At 51.8% G+C, this 15,704-nt stretch overlaps 1 protein-coding gene across 1 annotated transcript in view; it reads right to left on the bottom strand.

Moving 5' to 3' along the window:
- AMN (amnion associated transmembrane protein) overlaps positions 1 to 14,937 on the bottom strand; it is a 17,109-nt gene extending 2,172 nt beyond the window's left edge. The window contains exons 1-6 of the mRNA XM_006879184.1: positions 14,895 to 14,937; positions 14,024 to 14,142; positions 13,856 to 13,900; positions 5,112 to 5,199; positions 440 to 651; positions 219 to 356 (exon numbers count right to left, since the gene is read on the bottom strand). Of these exons, the coding sequence (XP_006879246.1) occupies positions 219 to 356; positions 440 to 651; positions 5,112 to 5,199; positions 13,856 to 13,900; positions 14,024 to 14,142; positions 14,895 to 14,937 (645 nt within the window). The remainder of the gene's footprint in view (positions 1 to 218; positions 357 to 439; positions 652 to 5,111; positions 5,200 to 13,855; positions 13,901 to 14,023; positions 14,143 to 14,894) is intronic.
- Positions 14,938 to 15,704: the final 767 nt, after the last annotated feature.

Below are 15,704 nucleotides of genomic sequence, written 5' to 3'. Positions count from 1 at the left end.
GGGGGAGGGGGCAGGGAAGGGGAAAGAGGCAGGGAAGGGGGAGGAGTAGACCAGCTAGAGAAGGGAGCGGGCCGGCATGGGAAGGGGCGTGTCCGCGAGGGAAGGGGCGGGGCCAGCGAGGGGTGTGGACTGAAGGGCATGTGCTGGCGGACAGGGAACGGGAAGGGACCCCTGGTCTGAGGATGGTCCCCGTCGGTCCCGAGCCCACCCCCGCTGACCTCGTCGTTGCCGCAGACGCAGCCCGAGGGGTCGGCACAGGCCTCGGGGGCCACATGCAGGGCGCCCGCCCCGTGGAAGCGCAGACGGCCGGCGCGGGAGGCCAGGAAGGCGGCCAGGTCATCGTCCCTGGTGAACGTCTGCGGGCCGGGATGGCCGAGAAGGGACGCGCTAGTGTCGGCGTCCACGTGCGCGGGCCGTGGGACCAGGGACCCCACCTCACCTGGCCCAGGGCCGACACACTGCGCACAGTCAGGTCACCGGGGCCCAGGCCCACACGGAAGGAGGTGGTGGAGGGAAAGACGACGTCGTCATGACGACAGGGCACTCGCTCAGCGTCCACAGAGAAGAGGCCGTGGGTCATGTCCTCAGAACGCCACAGGTTCGGGTCGAACCATGAGAAGCGGTCAGGGTCACGAAACAGTACAGGTACACCTGGTCAGACACGTGTCTGAGCTGCTCAGGGGACAGGGTCCCACGGAGAGCCCCGCCCTCGATACACCTCCTGGAAGCCCCTTCCAGGTAAGCTTTCCAGGAAGCCCCTTGCCAGGTGTGCTGTCCTAGAAGCCCCGCCCCGGACACGCCCCCTAAAGGCCCCGCCCCAGGCACTCCCTGACACTCCTAGACACGCCTCCTGGGAGCCACGCCCCCGGACGAGCCCCTGGAAGCCACGCCCCAGGCACGCCTCCTGGAAGCCACGCCCCTTACAAAGTCCTCTTGAAACACCACCCTGGACACGCCTCCTGAAAACCCAGACCACTCACGCATCCTGAAGACCACATCCTCCTATCAAGCCTCTGAGGACACTCCCCCTCTACCCCTCGGGGACACTCCTTCTCCTGAAGCCCCGCCCAAGGCTTTACCCTCCCATAGAGCCTCCCCTCCGCGACCCTGGACCGCAGAAAAACTGCTACTCCAAGTCTATTCTGCCACTATTTAAAGATCATCTCAGGAACAGGTTTGAGGCATTGAATACTAATGAGCAAAGACCAGATGAGTTGTAGGAGAATATCAAGAATATCATCCATGAAGAATGCAAAAGGTCATTACAAAGACGAAGACCAAGAAGGATGTCCGAAGAGACTCTGAATATTGCACTAGAGCGCTGAGAAGACAAAACAAAGGGGGGAAACAAGAAGTTAAGGAGCTGAACAGAAGATTTCAAAGGGCAGCTTGGGAAGACAAAGTGTTATAATGAAATGTACAAAGAGCTGGAGTCGGGAAATCAAAAGGGATGAATTCACTAGGCATTTTTTAAACTGAAGGACAAGTTTAAGCCTCGAGTTGCAATACTTAAGGATGCTTGCTGAGGGCAGACTGTTGAATGACACAGGAAGCATCAAAAGAAGATGGAAGGAGTACAAAGAGTCACTGTACCAAAAAGAATTGCCAACAGAAGAATTTCATGAAACAATGTATGACCAAGAGGCAGTGGTGATGAAGGAGGAAATTCAAGCTGCTCTGAAGGAATTGGCAAAAAACAAGACCCCAGGAATTGATGGAATACCAATTGACATTTTTCAGCAAACAGAAGCTGCCTTGGACACACTCACCCGGACATACCAAGAAACCTGAAGGACAATTACCTAGCCCACTGGTTGGAAGAGATCTATATTTATTCCCATTCCATAAAAAGGTCACCCAACAGTCTGGTAATTATTGAATAATATCACGCGCAAGCAAGATCCTGCTGAATATTATCCTGAAACAGTACATCAGCAGAAAACTGCCAGATGTGCATGCTGGGTTTAGAAGAGGCTGTGGCACTAGGGACATCATAGCCAATGTTAGATGAATCTTAGCTAAAAGCAGAGAGTACCAAAGGGGTGTCTATCTGTGTTTCATTGATTATACAAAGGCATTTGACTGTGTAGATCACAACAAATTGTGGTTAACCTTGAGAAGAAGGGCGATCCCAGAACACTTGATTTTGCTCATGTGAAACTTATACTTGGACCAGGAAGCAGTCATCAGAACAGAGCAGGAAAACCACTGCCTGGTTCAAAATCAGGAAAGGAGTGTGTCAGGAATGCATCCTATCTCCATTATTATTCAATCTACATGCAAAACAGATCATTCAGGAAACTAGACTTTATGGGGAGGAATATGGCATCAAGATTGGCGGAAGACTCCTCAGTAACCTGTGTTATGCAGAGGACACAATCCCGCTTGCTGAAACTGAGGACCTGAAGTGCTTGCTGCAGAAGGTCAAGGACTGAAGCTCAACATGAAGAAAACATAGATTTTTCACCACTGGGCCAATTGGCAGCTTCATGATAACAGAAAAGAGATTGAGATTGTTAACAACTTCAGCTTGCTTGGTTCCACAATCAACACTCCTGACACCAGCAGTCAGGAAATCAAGACTAATTGCACTGGGAAAATCTGCTGTCAGGGACCTCTCTACAGTACTGAAGAGCAATGATATCAGTGTGGAGACTAAGGTGCACCTGATACAGGCCATGGTCTTAACAATTACTTGCTATGCATCAGAGAGCTGGACAATAAGGCTGACAGAAGAAGGATTAATGCCTTTGAGTTGTGGTGCTTGACAAGAGTGCTGAACATTCTGTGGTCTGCCAAGAGAACAAAAAGGTCTGTCCTGGAGAGGGTAAAACAAGCTGCTCTCTGGAGGCAAGGATTCTGAAGCTCCTCACATACTTTGGGCATGTGACCAGGAGAGACCAGTCTTTGGAGAGGGATATCATGCTCAGAAGGGTGGAGGGGCAGCAAGGCAGAGGAAGACCCAGAATGAGATGGATTGACTCAGTGATTGGAGAAATGGGATTAGGTCTGTCCAAGACGATGAGATTGACTCAGGATAGGGCAGGTTTCAGAGCTAATGTACATAGTATTACTATGAGTCACAGGGGACTCAGCAGCACAGAAAAACAAGAGGACACATCACCACACCCATCTTTATTGCTGTGTTGTTCACAATAGCAAAGAAATGGAAGCAACCCAAGTGCCCATGAACAAAAGAATGGACAAAGAGCTGTGATATAGTCACACAATAGGATACTATGCAGCATTGAAAAACAAGGAACTCATAAAATATTATACCGAAGACGACATTCAGATGGCTAACAAGCACATGAAGAAATGCTCAAAATCCCTAGCCCTAAGAGAGATGCAAATTAAAACAACTATGAGATATCATTTCACCCCAGTCAAAATAGCAAAATTTCACAGAACAGCAAGCAACAAATGCTGGCGAGGTTGTGGAGAAACTGGAACACTGATTCACTGTTGGTGGGAGTGTAAAATGGTGCAGCCCCTGTGGAAAGCAGTATGGCGCTTTCTCAAATAGTTGCAAATAGAGATACCATTTGACCCAGCAATTCCACTACTGGGAATATACCCTGAAGAGACCATAGCTGACATCCAAGCAGATATATGCACACCCATGTTTATTGCAGCTTTGTTCACAATAGCAAGGAGTTGGAAACAACCTAAGTGCCCATCAACAAACGAATGGCTAGAGAAGCTGTGGTATATTCGCACAATGGAATACTATGCTGCATTGAAAAACAAGGAACTCATGCAATATTATTCAAAATGGTTGACTCTGGAGAACATTATGCTGAGTGAAATATCCCAGTCACAAAAGGACAAATATTACATGATGCCACTGTTGTAGAATGGGACTGTCCTTGGGGTTGGGGAGAGACTGAGTAAGATTGGGTTCAATAATGTATACTGCACTGAAACAGAGGAGGGAGAAAACTGTTTAAAAGAGATATATAACTAGGTATTTCTGTCATCACAGGAGTCTAGAGTGAGGGCTACATGGTGGAGGGGACCTGGGGGAGGGTTTGTAAAACAATGAAAGAATCTTTTCTTTTACTTTTCCATAATTTTTGACTCATGTACTTATAACTTGTTAGTCAAATTTGTGTCTTCTGGGTTGCAACACCCCCCATGATACATCTTCAAGGATATGAACATGTACAGCCAAGCACAATCAATAAGAGTGCATCTAAATTCCAAAATCAGTCTCCATAATAGTCTATGTGTTTCCTACTGCCAAAGGGGCCCTTTAGAGTAGTGAGAGAAGATCTTCACCCTGAAACCCACAGCGTCCCTTTTCAGCAGGAAGTAGCTAAGAGAATACGCCATCCCCTTTTCCTTATGAATCAGGGTGAAGTCTCTCTCAGGGAGGAGTGATAGGGAATGGCAAAGGACACACTGACAAAGAAGATTAATCAGAACTGGCTTTGACAAGCACTGTGGCATTTGGACAAGAACAAACTGGGAGGAGGGTAGAGAGAATAGTGCAACAATGAATGAATGGAAACCCAAAATCTCTGTAAATGTTTATGAAAATTAATAAAATATAATTATAGAAAATATTATATAAAATGGGTGACTCTTGAAGATATTATGTTGAGTGAAATATCTCAACATAAAAGGACAAATACTGCATACTTCCACTGTTATGAAACAGGACTGACGTTGGGGGTTGGAGGACACTAATAAAAGAGGGAGTAAATAATGAACTCTACATTGGAACAGATGAGGGAAAGAATTGTTTAAAAGGAATATATGATTAGACATAATTTGCATGACAATAGTCCAGAATAAGAGGTGCACAGTAAAGTGGACTAGGGTGGGGGGTAGGGAGGAAAATGTGCAACAATGAATGAATGGGGGAGGGGAAGAGGACACATCACTCAGAAATCTGCCTCCCTGACCCTCCCTGCTGGCAAGCCCCGCCTATTGTCTTGCCTTGCACCTGACCACACTCTTCCTCCTCACAGGGTGCTTGACCATTCCCCCACTTACCCCATCTGTGATGGTCACCCGTGTCCTGCCCAGCCACCAGTCCCCACCCACAACCACACTACTCTCCTTGCTGGCCTCTAGGAAGCTGGTCCACTACTGCCTGGCCTGACCTGCACTGCAGACTGGATCCCGAGTGGTGCCTGAAGTGCTGAATGCAGCTCCAGAGTCCAAGATAAGTTCTCCATCCAGTGGCAAGAGCTGTGGAGACACAGGTTGAGATGGTGGCACATGGTGGCCTGGGAGCCCAAGGAGTCCCATCCTTTTTCACCCCTGGGGTCTCCCAAGAACTGAATCCAGATGACCATGGAGAGGGCCAGGGGGAAGCAGGGCCAGGAAAATGGGATTAAGCCAGGGAGAGAATGGGCATGGGTGCACTAGGGAGGGACGGGTTTGAAGGGAGACCCCAGGGATCCTGAGGGAACGGGGTGATGTAAAGGTCGTGGACTCCAGGAACTGGAGCAGCCTCTGGGGAGGCTGCTGAACCATGTTAGGGGAGGAGCAGGCTGACAGAATCAGAGCCTTGAAGTCAAAACTCTCCTGCTCCCAGACCTGAACCCAACATGGAACCCCTTCCTCCCAGAACAGGCCACAGCCCAGGCCTAGGGTACAAGAGAAGACATGAAGCAAAAAGACCGAACTTAGGACGTTGACTCCCTCACCCAGCCCCTTACCCCAGGACCACTGCCCCCCTCTCATGGTTCTTCCTGAGGAGTCAGAGATGACCCCTGAGTGGCAGGTGCCAGTGTTGTCAAGGCTATCTACCCAACAAGATTCTACAGTCCTTCTCCTGGCACCAGAACTGACCCAAGTGGGACCTCACCACTAACACTATGACTTGTTGGCCTCTCTGTCCTCGCGACTGGACCAATAGGCAACATCATGACAGAAGGAGAAAAGATTGACATTGTCAGCAATTCCATCTTACTTGAATCCACAATCAACACCCTTGGTACCAGCAGTCAAGAAATCAAGAAACATGTTACGATGGAAACACCTGCTGTCAAACACCTCTCCAAGGTGTTAAGGAGTAATGAAGTCAGTTTAAAGACTAAGAGGCACCTGTTTCAAGCCATGGTCTTTTCAATAATTTGCTATGCATCTGAAAGTTAGATAATGACTCAAGATGACAGAAGAACCAATGCTTTTGAATTGTGATGTTGGAGAAGAGTAATGATATCCCACAGACTGTCAAAATGTATCCTGGAGAAGGTGCAGCAAGGGGGCTCCTTGGACGCAAGCATAGCAAAACTTTGTCTCACATATTTGGTGCATGTTGTCAAGAGGGACTAGTCCTTAGAAAAGGACATCATGTTTGGAAAGGGGAGGAAGGCTTTCAGTGAGATGAATTGACAAAATGGAATAATGGGCTCAAATCTATCTTGGACGAAGTGCAGCCAGCATGCTCCTTGGATACAAGGATGGTAAGATATCGTCTCCTATTCTTCAGACAAAGCCCTATGAACAGTACTGAGGAATGGTGGTTCTTATTAGTACAGCACATCTCTGTTAATTTGTTGTAGTAATTTCTTGGATCACCTTTCTTGGAAATAAGAACAAATATGGATCTCTTCAAGTCATTCAGCCAGATAGCTGTTTTCTAAATTTCCTGGCATGGACTGATGAGCACATAGAGGGCTGCATCTGTCATTTGAAACATATCGATTGGAATGTCACTTTGCTGTATTGGGGGAATTCACAGTTCTCATTAGTACAGCTCTTGTCTGTCAGTTTGCTGTACTTATGTAACTTGTGAGTTTCTGTAATGCTGAACACTGTGCCACCAGTGTGTCAGATGCCACAAGGATCAGAGCTGGTGGACCAGGTTTCAGCAGAGCTCCCAGGTTAAGGCAGACTAGGAAGCAGGGTTGACCATCCATTTCTGAAATAACAGGCCTCTGAAGTAAGGTCTGTTGTTCAAAGGGATGATATGAGTTGTACTCAACTCAGTGGCACCTAACAACAACAATAACAACATACTTTGGACATGTTATCAAGAGACCAGTCCCAGGAAAAGGACATCATGCTTGGAAATGCAGACGATCAGAAGAGGAGACCCTCTGAGGTATGACCCAGGACAGCGTCGGCTGTGAAGATGGTCTTGTGCACAGTTCTGAGTCAGCGCAAACGCCGGGGCCCCTGACAACAAAACTCGCCTCACTGCCCCCAAGAGCCAGCCCTCTCTCCATGGCGGTAACTCTCTGCTAGAGGAAACCGCCCCCTCCTGCTTCCCCGAAGCAATGGTGTGTTCAAACCTGACCTTCCAGGTAGTGTAGCGTCCCTGGGCATCTGGCAGGCCACTTGTTGCTGTTTGGTGCCATTCAAGTGAGATCCTTGGAACCTGAATCAGATCCCATCCAATCCTGCACCAGTTTTACCACCTCTGCCACGTCATCGTTGTCATGATGTCAGTCCATCTTGTTGACGGTCTCCTTCTCTTTTCATGTCCCTCTACTTTTCCTGTCAAACTCAACTCACTGCCACCAACTCAGAACTGACTCATAGCTGACCCTCGATTGGGTGTCTAAGCCTGTAAATCACACGGAGGAAATGGCCCATCTTTCTCCTGCTGATCTGTTGCTGTTAGGTGCCGTCGAGTGGAACAACAGACCTGACCTCTGTCCTATCCTGTGTCATCTTCATTATCTCTGACACACTTGAGCCAATGCTGTAGTCACTGTGTCAACCCATCTTGTGGAAGAGCTTCCTTTCTTTCACTCACTTTCTATCTTTCCAATCATGATGTCCCTTTCCAAGGAGTAGACTGTCTAAGCACCATGTCCCACGTATGAGACAAAGTGTCGTCGTCTCTGCCTCCATGGAGCACTCCAGCAGAGCTAAAGGCGCCTGCAAACCCCCAGAAACACACAGCCTTTGAGTTAACTGTCTACCAGAGGTTACCAGAGGCTGCAAGTATCACACTTCCCAGCAGGTGGTAGTAGAGAGTTTTGTGCCAGTAACATAGGTATCAGGCAGTGAAGCTCCTGAAGTGTCAGATTTTATAACCCAGGGAAGGTGTCAGGAGAACATGAGCCTCGCAAAGACAGTCCAGTCTCAGACAACCTCACCAACAGGCTAATGACGCAAAACTGCACCTCAATCAACATAGAAAACTATGTTGATAAAGTGCAACCACATTTGTGATTGTTTAAGAGATGCTAGCCAGAAACTAGAATTTCCCAGTGGGATAAAATGAATATGCCAAAAACCTACAGCAATGAGATACACTCAATAAAGAAACGTCAAATGCTCTCTTTTTAACATCAGAAGAAAAATAAAAGGATGCCTGCTTTCATCACTTCTGTTTTACATAGGAGTCCTAGTTAGTAATACCGGGAAAGAACAGAAATCAAGGGAAAAGGAAGAGAAGGCACCAAGCCATATTATTTGAAACAATAACCAAGTGGAGGAGACAGTATTTGTAATCAGGGTGCCATTCACAAGAGCAGCCCAGCCTGTATTTACAAAGTAACTGACAATATACAAGAGGCAAGGGTGAAATGAAACAAGAGGCAAGGATGGTGAAACTTTGTCTCCCATGTCTGGAGGAGCCAGACCTTGAAAAAAAGACATCAAGCTGGCAAAGGTGGAGAGGTCACAGGAAGACTTTCGACAAGATTAACTGACTCAGTGACTGCAACGATGTTGTTTTTAGACGTCATCGAGTTGAGTACAACCCACGGTGACCCTATGAACAACAGATCTGGACCCTGGTCTATTCTGTGTCAGCCTCACACCTTCTGACACACTACAGTCCATTGCAGCAGTCACCATGTCAATCCACCTGGTCAAGGATCTTCCTCTCCTTCACTGACCCTTCACCTTTCCAAGCATCCTGTCCCTCTCCAAGGTATAGCCCCTCCTAGCAACATGCCTAAAGTATATGAGGCAAAGCCTCATCATCTTCACCTCTGAGGAGCACTCTGGCTGCACCCTCTCCAAGATGTACCTGTTTGTTCTCTTGGCCGTCCATGAGATGTGCAGCGCCCTTCTCCAACACCACAGCTCAGAGGCATCAATTCTTCTTCTGTCCTCCTTGTTAATTATTAATTGTCCAGGTCTCAGATGCATACCAAGTGACTGGAAAGCCCATAGCCTGAATCAGACACACTTTTGTCCTCAAACTGACACATGACTACTGTTCAATAATTTGGAGAGTTCCCTAACTGCAGACTTTCCCAGTGCAATACATCTGATTTTCCTGAGTGCTGGTCCCAAGGGTGTTCATTATGGATCCAAGTAAGATGAAGTTGTAGACAGTTTTAATCTTTGCTCCATCTAGCATGATGTTTGTTGCCTATCGGTCTAGTGGTAAGAATTTTTGCCTTCTTGACATCGTGATGCAATCCTGTTGAAAGCTGTATTCTTTGACCCTATGCAACAAGTACGTTAAGTCCTCCTCACATTCGGCAAGCAAGGCTTTGTTATCTGCATAATACAGGCTCTTGATGAGTCTCCCTCCAATCTTGATGCCACAGTCCTCTTCATAGAGCCCAGATACTCGAATAATTTGCTCAGCATACAGATTGAATAGGTATGGAGAGAGAGTACAACCCTTACACACTCCTAATTTTAATATTTCCTTTGCTCTGTTTGCACAACAGCCTCCTGGTCCAGGTGTAGGTTCTGCATGAGCACAATCTAATGCTCTGGGATTCCTATTCTTCTCAATGTCAGCCACAACTTGTTACGATCCACACGATCAAATGTCTTTACATAGTCAATATTAGAGTTACAAATTATATGGTCAGTTTGTTGTATTGGGGGAGAAGATTGTTCTGACTGGTACAGTACTTGTCTGACAGTTTGCTATATTGAGATAACTTGTGGGTTGCTGTGATACTGAAAGCTATGTTACTGGGGTGTCAAACACCACAAGGATTACCCGTGATGGACAGGTTTTAGCTGAGCTTGGATTAAGACAGACCAGGAAGAAGGACTGGTCATCTACTTCTTAAATAGCAGGCCTCTGAACACCCTATGAACAGGAGAGGAATGCGGATAGTTATGGTGGTAGAGCCCAGATTGGAAATCAGTTGAAATGAGGAAAAATAATGGCATACATCATTTACTAACTGAACATGGAACGTACACAGGCTGTAACAATGGGCTCAGGATATCAGAGAGGGGAGGATGATGCCGAGTAGGACACAGTTCAGATCTGTCCATGCGGTCACTATAAGTTGGTTGACTGGATGGCCCCGTTCACGCAGTCAGGGAACTCTGGTGGTGTATTCTGCAGGGAGGCGCACTGCTAACTCCAATACCCGACTCTGGCATCTCTAACCCATCAGCAGCTCCTGGAGGAACTCAAGCAGTCTCCTCCCATTGGAGTCACAGCCTCAGGAACCCACTGCAGCGTCAGCTCTGACTTGGCTCCACCTCAGCCATGGTGAGTTGAGCCTGAGTTGTTCATACAAGCAGTCAGGGAGCTCTGGGGGGCCTAATGGGAAGAAGCTGCGCTGCAATTCCCAAAATATGCAGTTCAACCAGCTGCTCTGCGGGAGAAGGACGGGCAATCCCCTCCCATGCGATTTACTGCCTCTGAAAGCCTGCTGGGAGACCGGCTCGTCGGTACTCACCAAGCACACACAAGAATCAAGAAATCAAGTTACATATTGCACTGGGCAAATATGCTGCAGGAGACCTGTAAAGTGCCAAGAGCAACGATTTCACTTTGAGGACTAAGATGTGCCTGACCTGAGCCATGGTATTTGCAATTGCCTCATTAAGGCCATGGTCTCCTCAATCACTAGCTATGCATGGAAGAGCTGGACGATGAACACGGGTGTCAGAAGAATTGGTGCCTTTGAGCGGTGGTGTGGAGAAGAGCACTGAATATCCCATCGACTGTCAAAAGAACAAAGACACAGATATGAATTGGAGAAAATGTCGCCAGAGGGCTCCTTGGAGGCAAAGATGGTGAAGCTTTGTCTCACATCCTTCGGGCAGGTTGCTGGGAGAAGCTGTTCCTTGGAGAGGGGAACTATGCTTAGGAAGGTGGAGGGATGGAGAAAGAGAGGAAGACCCTTAACCAAGTGAACTGACACACTGCCCGCTGCAATGGGCTTGAGCATGTCTAAAATAATGGGGAAGCCACAGCGTGGGACAGGATTCAGCTCTGGTGTTCGCAGGACGGTGTGAGTCAGCGGCACCTAAGAGCAGCAGCAGAATCTGCGTGTGAAAGTCGAACAATGAATAAGAAAGACTGAAGGACTGATGCTTTTGAATTGCGGTGTTGGGAAAGAGCATGAAGTATGACTGTCAAACATCCTTGTGGTGTAATCCGTAGGAGCTGTGCTTCCAACTCCAAGACGGCACCTTTCTGACAGTTCAAATCCACCAGCAATTCTGAGGGAGGAGGATGGGTGATCTTCTCCGGGGGATTTACGGCCTCTGAACCTCGCCGGAGGGTCAGCTATGAGCCAGGCCCACTTGACAGCACTGAGGTCAGTGTGACGACTGTCAAAGGAGCAGTCTGTCTTGGAAGGAGTGCAGCCCGGATGCTTCTGGGCAAAGAGGTTTTTTTGTTGTTGTTAAGTGCTGTCGAGTTGTAGGCGACTCATAGCGACCCTATGAACAAAAGTCCTCGACACTTGTGTGCGTGACTTTCATCCTTTCTCCAGGTTCCTAGGGTTTCCAGAGGCAAGCATGGGTAACTATCATCACATTTGACACATCAATGTCACAAACTACAGTTCAAAGGCAATGGATTTGTACCAGCCGTGCTAACCCACAGGGCAGACGTCTCTGGAGGTTCAAATCCACCAGTGGTTCCACTTGAGAAAGATGGGCGGTCCCTTCCCTGGGATTTACAGCTTTGGAAACCAGCTGGAGGCTCGGCCCTGGGATCAGCGAGGCAGCAGTGAGTCTGAGTTTTTTCGGGAAGAAAAGGAAGGGCATCCATGCAGATACTTTGATGGGGCTGCTAACACAGGGTGGCAGTCTGAACTCATCCCAAGGTGCTGCGGAAGAAAGGGCCTGGTGACCTGCTGCTGTACGGGCTGAGCCGAGAAAATCCCGTGGGGCAGTTTTGTTCGATAACACAGGGAGCCAAGGAACAAGACTAAAGTGAGGGGTTTTCCGGCCAAGGAGGGACGCTCCAGGAGGGGAGACTTCAGATCTCCAGCCAAAACCACTGAGGAGAAAATCCGAGACCCTGAAAGCGGAAACCCCAGCAAAGCTCCAAGAAAGACGCATCAAACTCGAGGATGCCAAGGAGGGCTTCTGTGCGACAGCGCCCCGAGCTTGCCCGGTGCAGTGACCCCCGCTGTTAGGCAGGTGGGGGTGGCCTGGAGGCGATGTGCCAACCTCAGGCTTGATCCCACCTGGGCCTGGAGGGGAGGGGACATGCCCAGCGGTTGTGCGCCCAGACCAGACAGTGGAGGGGTCCCCTCCTGGCCCAGACCAGACAGATGAGGGGTCCCCCCTGGCAGAGGGGCACGGGCGAAGGGCCAGGCTGGAGGGACGCCAGACATATCTGAGGAATGAGTGTGACTGCAGACCCCTCTAGAAAAGACACGAACACGGGGGAGCAGGAGGGGGCGCGGCGCGGGAGGGGCCCCCATCCGACTCCTCCCCGCGCCTTTGGGGCTCCGTCCTCACCCAGCTCTGGGTGGTCCTCCTCCACCCTCCGCCCAGCCCGCCGGTTGCCATGGAGACTCATCACTTTGGAGGCGGGGTCGCAGCTGCAGCCCCCGCCCCCACGCGCCCCTCCGCCGGCCGCTCCACCCCGCAGTCGGGGGAGTGAGGGGGTGTTCGTGGCACAGCGCCCCGCGGTGACACCCCACCTCCCCAGCCCTGCCCCGAGCTCCAAAAGGAACTCATACACAGAGCACCCTCGGAGGGGAGCCCAAGGCCCGCGCCCCCCAGAGCCTAGTGGGGCAGATGGAGCCGCATCACCTCCCACTCTGCCATTCCCGAGGCTCAGAATGGGGGTTCCTGTCCTGGAACCCTTGGCCCCGCGCACAGGCTGGTGACCAGCAAGGAGCGAGGACTCCCGCGGGGCGTGGCAGGCTCTGGGCAGGGCGCCCCACACACACCCTGGGGACTCAGGTCCGAGGACCCAGCGGTCGGTGAACCCCGACTCCGTGCAGGTGGCCAAGAGGCCGTGGAGGAACGCTGCGTTTCCGTCCTGCGCATGTGCCAAGGAGCTGCGCTTGTAAATTTGTCCGAAGCTCTGATGCTGCATCCGTTTGTGGCGGGCTGCTAACCGAGAGGCCGAAAGTTCGAACCCACCGGTTGCTCCCAGGAAGGGGCACAATCAGCTGCAGTAAAGATTCCTGGACGTTCCAGAGCGGCCCGCTGCGGCCTCACGCTCCGCCTGGCTTTGCTCTAACGGCGGTTCAGTGAGGGCTGGAGGGCCCCGCTTCAGGGAAGATGCCAGCCACGCCCCCCCAGGCCTGCCCAGAGCCCGGGAAGCATGGCAGGCAGCAGGCAGCGCATCCCAAACCCAAGTGGGTTCCTTCACCCCGGAATTCACCCTTCTGTAGAACACCAGTGCACCCTAAAGCAGTCTGAAACAAAGGGGCCCAGAGCTCTGAGGGTGGCTTCCAGGGAGAGCTTTGATCTGGGGGCGCGATGTGAAGGCCAAAGGGGCATTAGGGGAGACAGACTGGGTCAAGGCAATGGGCAGAGGCGCCCCATCCGCTGCCCGCTGAGGCCATGGTTGTGCCTGGCAGCCCTCTGCCCTCCAACCTGCGTGTGACCACCCATCCAGCCTGTGATGCCAGCAGAGGCCATGAGGCCAAAGGCCAAGGAGAGGGCTTCGGGGCCACTCAGGTTGGATTCCTCCTCATCAGGCCCCCTCTTCACCGGTCCCCGCCCCCACGAAGCCCCCACGGATTCTCCTCCTCACCATGTCGGAGACGCTGTGACTTGTCCGCACCCAGATGGACACCATCTGCAGAAAAAGGGTGTCAGCGTGGCTGAGTGAGTGACCTGGGTTCCCCTCCTGCGCCCTGCCCCCCACCGCCTGGCCTAAGCTCGAGGTCTCAGGCCAAGGTCCCCCGAGGACACCAGGCACCTTATCAGCTGGGAATTCGATGGTGGCACCGGCGCACGGGGTCCGGTTTTGGCTCCAGTTGGAGGCGTCGTCAAAGTCGGTGTTGGGGACCCAGACCTTGTAGGCGGCCTGAGTCAACGCTGGGGGATGGTGGGCTGAGTGTCCCCTGGGGCCGCAACACCCTGGGGTGCCCGTGGCAGCCCAGCCCGGAGCCCTCAGCCCTGCTCATTTCCCACTTGCCCCTGAGTGCTCCCTTGATCAATTCCTACACTATCTGCAAAGCCCTGGGAAATGTCCCCTCCTCCCTACACCCTCCCTGGTTCTCCCTCCTTTCTCTTAATTGAAGGGGTGAGAATGCAGTGGACGGGTCAAGGGTGGCCTCTGCTCAGGCTGCTCATTCCAAGTCGGGTGGCCGCGGGTGCAGAGCAGGAAGGGTACAGAGCAGGAAGGGTGCAGAGCCCTGTGGGGTGCAGAGCAGGAGGGGTGCTGAGCCCAGTGGGGTGCAGAGCAGGAGAGGTGCAGAGACTAGCGGCTGGGTGCCGCAGGCTTGAGGGGGGAGGTCTTTGGAAGAGGGATGAGGACTGGGCTGCAGTTTCTGAAGCTGGAGGTGAGGACAGGGCAGGGGGACGGGGGCGCTGTGGGGTCCACTGGCACAAGCTGGCTGAGTGCACCTGGTGGCCTTTGCGGATGGGGAAATTGAGGCAGTTTGTGGAGCTGCCTGCTGGAGGCCAAGCCCTCTGCTGTCCCACCTCCTGCTGTCTGGGCGACCCGTGCAGTGCAGGGCACTCCAGGCCTTTGCCGCCCACCCCTTGGGGTCCCTGGTGGAGCCTGGGCCCCGGGTCCGTCTGTCCAGCCGCCCCCTCCCCGCCATCTCCCTGCAGGACCGGCCTACCGCACAGCCCCAGGCTCAGCAGGACGCAGCCCAGGGTGCCCATCTCTCCGCAGATGGGACTTTGCCCCGCTGGGCCCAGGGGAGGGTCGGTGGGGGCCGCAGGGAGGGTTACACATTTACCTGCAGACCTGCCCCGCCCTCCACCGTCCGAGGACCTTGCAGAAGACAGACTTGTCCCAAGTAACGAGGAAGGCCCCATGCCCTTTGGACCCTTTTCTGTGCCAACTGTGGCTCCCGCTGCCCCTGGCCCCCCTCCCCTGCATGCGGGCCCCCCTTCCCTCCTGGCCTGTGCGGGCGGTTGGGCGGTGGTTACTACCTGCATGAGTGGATGGCCGCTGGCCAGTGACGGGTGACAACGGGGAAGGGTGCAGGGCCAGTGCTCTGTCCGAGTCAGAACCGACTCACGGCTGAGGCCCCAGTGGGTTTTTGGAGATAGTCAATCCCATGGAAGGAGACTGCCTGTCTTTCTGTTGTGGAGCAACTGATGAATTCGACCCCCATGCCTCTGGGTTGGCCGCACAGCTCCTTACACGAGGCCGGCTGACCTCCCTGTAGGACCACAGTGAGTGCCGTTGCTGGGTGGTGTTTGTATTGATGGATGGGGCTTTACAGTTGACTCAATGACTGGTTGACCCCACCAGAGGCAGCCTGGAAAGCAAGCCCGGCAGAACCGCTTCCAAACGGCCCTCCCAATGGAGCTTCCTGACACTGGAACCAACAACTCAGGAGCCCCTGACAGCATGGTGTGCGGACCACAGGGGGCGGAGGGTGGACAATGAGCCATGGGTGATGGCTGGAAGACGAATGGTG

The sequence above is a fragment of the Elephantulus edwardii genome, unplaced genomic scaffold (assembly GCF_000299155.1).
Source record: "Elephantulus edwardii isolate Elephantulus edwardi_28Jun2011 unplaced genomic scaffold, EleEdw1.0 scaffold00002, whole genome shotgun sequence".
In the NCBI taxonomy this organism is placed as follows: domain Eukaryota; kingdom Metazoa; phylum Chordata; class Mammalia; order Macroscelidea; family Macroscelididae; genus Elephantulus; species Elephantulus edwardii.
The sequence above is the reverse complement of the archived record's forward strand: the minus strand, read 5'-3'. Positions and strand labels throughout refer to the sequence as shown.